This window comes from Mytilus edulis, chromosome 3 (genome assembly GCF_963676685.1).
Source record: "Mytilus edulis chromosome 3, xbMytEdul2.2, whole genome shotgun sequence".
NCBI classification, from domain to species: Eukaryota; Metazoa; Mollusca; class Bivalvia; order Mytilida; family Mytilidae; genus Mytilus; species Mytilus edulis.
The window spans coordinates 9,110,384-9,117,583 of record NC_092346.1 but is presented as its reverse complement, the minus strand read 5'-3'; the positions used below and the strand labels follow the sequence as shown (position 1 = coordinate 9,117,583).

At 35.1% G+C, this 7,200-nt stretch overlaps 1 protein-coding gene across 1 annotated transcript; it reads left to right on the top strand.

The window, feature by feature from the left end:
* Positions 1 to 3,772: 3,772 nt before the first annotated feature.
* On the top strand, positions 3,773 to 4,900 carry LOC139514778 (uncharacterized). Its single transcript, XM_071304410.1, has 2 exons — positions 3,773 to 4,002; positions 4,507 to 4,900. Exons 1-2 carry the CDS (start codon positions 3,822 to 3,824, stop codon positions 4,878 to 4,880), a joined length of 555 nt encoding a protein of 184 aa, XP_071160511.1. The 5' UTR covers positions 3,773 to 3,821; the 3' UTR covers positions 4,881 to 4,900.
* The last annotated feature ends 2,300 nt before the right edge of the window (positions 4,901 to 7,200 follow it).

The following is a 7,200-nucleotide window of genomic DNA, read 5'->3' as shown; positions in this document are numbered from 1 at the left end:
AAAAACAATATCTGCTATGAAGTATACTACTGTGAATTCATTTATTTTCGTTGGTATAACTTTTGTGGATTAAGAAAAACCGACACTTTATTGGGTATTTAATTTCGTAGTTTTGCAAAACCCTTCATACAAGCCAATGGAAAAACAATTCGTTGAAAATTCAAATAAGGGGTTAACTTGTACCCAAGAAATCAACGAAAATTGGTATCCGACGAATATAAATGAATCCAAAGTAGTTACCAAATATAATAACAGTTTGAGATGGAATGAGTAAACCATCATCACGAAATATTCTTGATGGGGAAGATTACGTGCCGTCGTTCAAAGGTTATTTTAAAAAACAAAAATACTAAAAGTACTAAACTCCGAGGAAAATTCAAAACCGAAAATCCCTAATCATATGGCACAATCAAGTGATAAACTCATCGCTCCAATATATATCTAAAATGAATGTAAACCTTGCTGCTTATTTTATCTTTTGATAAAAAATAGAAACAATACGTTGAATAATTTCTTGCGTTGGAAGCGCTTTTCTAGATTTACCTTCATCAGGAACGCTCAAAGCCAAACATTTGAAATCCGAAGATGTATAAGTACCGAAACCGTTGAAGAGCTATATGTCAAAAATACCTAAAATAAATAGCCAAATCCATCTAAAGCCAACTTTGCCTGAGGGAGTTGAAACCTTAGTTTCTTAATAATTTCAAAATTCAGTGTATATAAAGTGCGAATCCAGCTAGTTCATTTTCACTATCATATGCGAGTATATCTATTGTAGAATAAAAGATCATGGGAAAACTGTATTTGTTTACGTTTGGAAAATACCAAAATAATTGATTTGAAGGTAATTTTCAAACTTTACGACAAAAGAGATGATTTCAGCTTTCCAATTGTGAACTTTCCATTTCTAAGTAGCAACATTCCAGCAGCACCTGCATACGGGGTATATATCTCCCAATTGATACGATATTCCCGTGCCTGCATTTCCTATCATGATTTTCTTGATAGAGGGTTACTGCTCACAAGGAAGCTATTAAACCAAGAGTTCCAAATGGTGAAGTTGAAATCATCCCTTCGTAAATTTTACGGACGCCATCATGAGTTGGTTGACCGTTATGGAATAACCGTTTCACAAATGATATCGGATATGTTCTTTACGTCGTAACTACAATCCCCTTCCCTTTCATGAATGTGACCTACCGAATTAGACTATTTACCGGATTTGTAATCACATAAGCAACACGACGGGTGCCACATGTGGAGCAGGATCTGCTTACCCTTCCGGAGCACCTGAAATCACCCCTAGTTTTTGGTGGGGTTCGTGTTGTTTATTCTTTAGTTTTCTATGTTGTGTCGTGTGTACTATTGTTTTTCTGTTTGTATTCTTCATTTTTAGCCATGGCGTTGTCAGTTTGTTTTGGATTTATGAGTTTGACTGTCCCTTTGGTATCTTTCGTCCCTCTCTTCTTTTACACAAAACTCAAAAAGCTCAACCACATCAAACGAATGGAAAACAACTGGCATGTTCCTTCCTTGATGCAGGCATTTCCTGAAAATGGTGGATTAAAACTGTTTTTAAAGCTTTTAACCCTCTCACTTGTAGGGCAGTCGCAAAAACTTCCATCACATTGAAATTAATGTGCGAGCAAAATAAACAGACATTAAAGGTAAAAATATAAACCGGATACTATATCAAGAAATATGAAGTGAAAAAGGCCATCATATCACCAAAAAAAAGAATTGAAATCAGCAGGCATAGATGTAACACCATATGATCTCTTTTAAATCTGACGGAAATGAGATAATAGAACACATATACAAAGTCCTGAATATAATCTGGGATGAATAAGATTGGGATTCGAAATGAGGAATTTGTCAAAGAGACAACAACCCGACCAAAGAGCAAACAACAGCCGAAGGTAACAAATGCAGGGAGAAACAACCGCACCCAGAGGCGTGCTTAAGCTGGTCCCCAAACAAAAATGTATACTCGTTCAGTGATAATGGACGTCAAACTAAACTCCGAAATATACATAAGAAACTTAAACTAAAAATTATACAAGACTTAAAAAGGCCAGAGGCTCCTGACTTGGGACAGGCGCAAAAATTCGGCGGGGTTAAACATGTTTTTAGATCTCAACTCTCCCCCTATACCTCTAGCCAATGTTAAAAAGCAAACACACAATAATACGCACAGTTAAGCTCAATTTAAAAGATGTCCGAGTCCGAAGTCAGAGTAGGTAACAAAGGAAACTAAACAAAATGGCAATGATACATAATGATACATAAATTAGCAAAGGACTACTAGCAGTTACTGATGTGAAAGCTCCAGATCTTAATTAAACTGATTATAAGATTATGTCTTCATCATATGAATATCAAATACAATCACTCCCGTTAGGGATTTATTAGTATACCATCATAAAATATAAAAGAACATAACCCGTATCATGTCAACAACGGGTTTTAGAATAACTGTGTTTATTTCCGATGTAAAGACCCTATAATTGAATCAATATCAAAGCCAAAATATGCAAACTATAATGACCTGACAACAGTATTGTAACTATATCCCTTCTTATTAAGTATGTTTAAAGATTTTGTTAGCTTTTGAGGTGAATGCCTTTTGTGCTTTGTAAAGAATATTATCATAAAAAATGGATGTGAAATACCTGAACGCATAAAATGTCCGAATGTTGAATTTGTTTCGAAGACAAGATACCAACAGAATATCAAATATTATAACAGAAAACACCAACAATTGCATCTTCATAACCAATGTAACCAAAAGTTTTCATTAACAAATGCCTACGTACATTTTAGTGGCCAAAACAAATAGCAAGACAATCTTATGATAGCGTACTAACTAGGATGTTCAAATGTTAGTACAATCCTTTATCAAGACACCATTTGGAAATATGAGATGCAGCACTCACTGGTATGATGGTTATTGAGTAGCAATAAACTTTGCAAGATGTATTATTATTTTTTTAAATTGTTTTGTGTACACTCTACTTTAATATGAATAGAAAATTACGTTGATTAGTATTGGTGCATAAAATAATGTATTAGAATACTAACTGTCTTTTGAAATATCAAATCCGATGACATAAACAAATATCTTGTTAATAAAAAGTTGAGTAAAATGATATCATCTTCGTATATTTGAAAATACTAAGATTAACCTGTAAATATCTCATATAAAACGACATATTTTTTTACTTTATTACGTTTTTAACTTTCCTGTAGGAAGAACACTTCACTGATATCATTTCAGTATGAAAAATTGAGAATGAAAATGGGGAATGTGTCAAGAGCAGAGAGCAGAAATCAGCCCAAGGCTGTTTGTTTTTCATCTACTCTCGAATCGTTTACGACTATACGATGCAGGAAATGCTTATCCTTCCGACCTGATTTCACTCCCGGTTTTTAGTGGAGTTCGTGCTGTTTATTATTATTTGTAACTGTTGATTGGTTTTATCAGTATTTTTTTACTCCTTGGTTTTGATTGTTATTATCTTGAATGAGTTCTTTAAACTCTAACTTTTGTTACAAATTCACGTAAATAACTTGTTAAAGTCCGTAGGATCCCTGTTATTCTAGGAAAGGAGTGAAATCAATACATTGACACGCAACTGAAATTTGATGCATTACCTATAACATGTGTTGCCAAAGTATCACGAAAATGTCCATTCAATACCGTCAACGTATGTTGTTATAAAAATAAAAGACATCACCAAAACAATAAACAACTCTAACTTTTTATATTTCATTTCATTAATAGTTGTTAACTATTCTGAACAAAAATTTTGGACTGGAAAATGTTGATGTTGATTTTCTATGGTGTACTGTGTTTCTTGTGTGTTGCTAATGGAGTACGAGCCCCTGTGTATGCTGAAATAGATCTGGGTAAAGGCAAGGATGGCAAACTTGTTGACATCAGAGAGAGCATTGCGTCAATGAAGTCTGATATTGAATCTTTGAAGCACAGACAAAAGAGAGGTAAGTTATATGATGGGTTTTGGAATAGGACATGCTTACCATTTTACGAGCAGCTGAAAAGTTGCTCAATTTTGAGGTTTCTATGTAGTGCGTGTAACTCGTGTTTGCTGTTTTAGTATAGCTTTTTCATGTTGGTTATCGTGTTATCCATTTTTCTGCGATTGATTGCTTGGCACCTTATGATCGTCTTACTTATACTAGATGATGCTGCCCTTAAAAACGCTTCCTTGGTGTTATTCTGTCAGTATGCGTTTAACATAGAATACCTAACAAGCATAATGGATGTTAACTTTTTGCTATATTAATATGATAAAATCGTGTCTCTCATTTCCACAATTTCCTTTGACTTCGTTGTTAGAATGCTATGGCAATGTATAAAGTAATTTGAAAATAATTAATAATTTGATAAAAAAAACCAACCATAACATTAAGCTATCTCCACTTATGGGATCTTAAGAACTTGTGTCATGTATATTTGTATTTTTTAGATAATTCTTTTTGCAGTCTCCATGGTAGCGAATATGAAAGGATCAACATTTACAGCTTCCGGAGCCGGATCAGTGGTACAGATACTTGGCATACTAACAACATATGGTATAACTCCGTCATCTCAGTATAGAAACGGGATCTTTACTTGCAAGGATCGTGGGCTGTACATGGTATTTGCTACTATTACTTCTCAAAACTTCGCAATGTACAAATTAATGAAAAATAAAACTGTAGTATCAAGAGGGTTAATTGGAGGTAATCGCCATTGGAGTTCTGGAACTTCCATAGCATTTGTACAGTTGGATGTTGAAGACCAGATTTCAATAGTAGCTGATCAAAAAATGTCGATCGGGGACCGTTCATGTTTTGGAGTAATAAAGATTGATTAATAAAAATCTACAACTTGGCAGTTTTTGAGTTTATATTGTTGTTCATTAATTATAATAACTTTATTTCCCGATTGATTTACAGGTTCCCACTTCTTGAGTAAAAGGTTTTGTATAAAAAACACATAACAGCTCACATACAAATTATTCAGTGATTGTCCTTTGTTTATGTGTAACCTATTATATTTCGTTCATTATTTTGTACAATGACCAGGCCGCTAGTTTTCCCGTTTGAATGGTCTTAAGTGTGTCATTTCGTGCCTTTATTAGCTGACTATGCAGTATGAACTTTGATCATTGTTGAAGACCGTACAGGGACGTAAAATTGTTAATTTCTGTGTTATTTGGTTTCTTGTGGAGAGTTGTTTCATTGCCTATCTAACCACATTTCATTGTCCTTATATTTAAAATATATAACTGTAGAAACATGTTTATGCTTGTGTGAAAAGTTTCAAAGTGTATTCTGTCATTCCTTATTGAAAATATTGAACTAATGTAATGGTGTCATCTTTTCACGAAATAAATGCTCCTAAGAAGTTTTGAGGAAGAATAACTGGTAAATTTTACGGTCACTCACTAAAGCTGAACTTGGTAGACAACCAATAGAAAAATATATAAAAACACAAGCAATTCTTTATTGGGCTAGATTAAATACTGAAAACATAAACCCATTACTAAAAGAAAGTTATACATTAAGTAAACACCTTGATTCACAAGGAGTTTATACTTGGTCCACTTTTATAAAAGGTTCAACACAAGACATGAATATTGATATACAAAAAGTAATGTCCTGTCAAAATATGGAACAACTTAACAAACTAAAGACTTGTATTAAGAATATTACAAGTAAATTTTATTCAGAACTACTGGAAAATAAAATAAATAGTTTGAACGAAAATAACAAACTTTTTCTTTACAAAAATACTATAGTCAAACAAGACCAAGAATTTTATCTAAAATATTAAAATTTTGAAACTAGACGTTTATTTACAAAAATTAGAATTAGCGATCATAATTTGCTCATTGAGAAGGGCAGATATCTAAAAATACCTCGAAACAATAGAACATGTCCAACTTGTAAAACCTTATACCCTAGTCCCACTAGGCCACGATCGCACTACGATCTGTGAAAAAAATGCAAATTTTTATGATCGTACTGCGATCGTGTAGATCGCAGTAAGGTCGTATCACGGTCGTGGTGAGGTCTTCAAGATCGTGAAGAGCGTGGCCAACTTTGAACATGTTCAAAACAATCGTGGTGCGGTCGTGGCGAAATCAGGTCGTAGTAGAAGCGTAGTGAGAGCGCACTAAGATCGTAGTAAGATCGCAACGGTCGCTGTACAATCGCAGCGAGAGCGTAGCGAAAGCGTGATTCTATTCGGAGAGACTGCGCTACGATCGCACAGCGACGTTATCACGACATCACTACGACCATCACGTTCTCACTGCGACCCTACTACGCTTCCACTACGACTATACCACGCTGTTCACGACCATAGTACGATTCTAGCACGCCCTTGCCGTCCTCATCACGCACTTCTTACGACCTGACTACGTTCACACTACGACCATCATTCTCATTGTCATTTTCACATAAAATATATAAAAAAACTCCCTAGATTTTGTTTGTTTGAATGTAATTATCCATTTGCTCTAACGGCTCAACCATGCTTCTCGTTTTTATAGATTAGACCGTTGGTTTTCCCGTTTAAATGGTTTAACACTAGTAATATTTTGGGTCCTTTATAACGTGCTGATTGATGTGAGCCAAGGCTCCGTGTTGAAGGCCGTACCTTGGCCTATAATGGTTTACTTTTATAAATTGTTACTTGGATGGAGAGTTGTCTCATTGGAACTCATACCACATCTTCCTATATGTTGTAATTAAGGTTGGATTGGTTGGTCCGACATCTCTGCTTGATCAGGATTCGTTACTTTGCTCCCTCTGCCTCTACATCAACTCATACCACCATGCCCACGTGTACTGGTAGATTTTGGTGGCATGACTGTATTGTTTCCGAGAAATCTACGATTTAATCAGAGACAGAAGGAATTGAACTGTATTGATATGGAACACGATGTTGACGTTATTGCTGAGAACGTAGTAAGATCGCGCTATGAACGTAGTATAATCGTGGTAAGAACGTGTTATAATCGCAGCAAGATCGTGTTGCAATCGGATAACTCGTGGTATGGTCGTAGTGGGAACGTGAAGAGCGTAGAAAGATCTTGATAAGCGTAGTGAGGTCGCAGAATAAGCGCGGTGAGAACGTGGTATAATCGTAGCGGGATCTCTGTAAAGCGTAGAGAGGACGTAGTAGCA

Coding starts and splice junctions, on each gene's coding strand:
- LOC139514778 (XM_071304410.1), top strand. CDS start 3,822: ATGTTGATGTTGATTTTCTATGGTGTACTGTGTTTCTTGTGTGTTGCT. Junction 4,003..4,506: donor GAAGCACAGACAAAAGAGAG/GTAAGTTATATG, acceptor TTCTTTTTGCAG/TCTCCATGGTAGCGAATATG.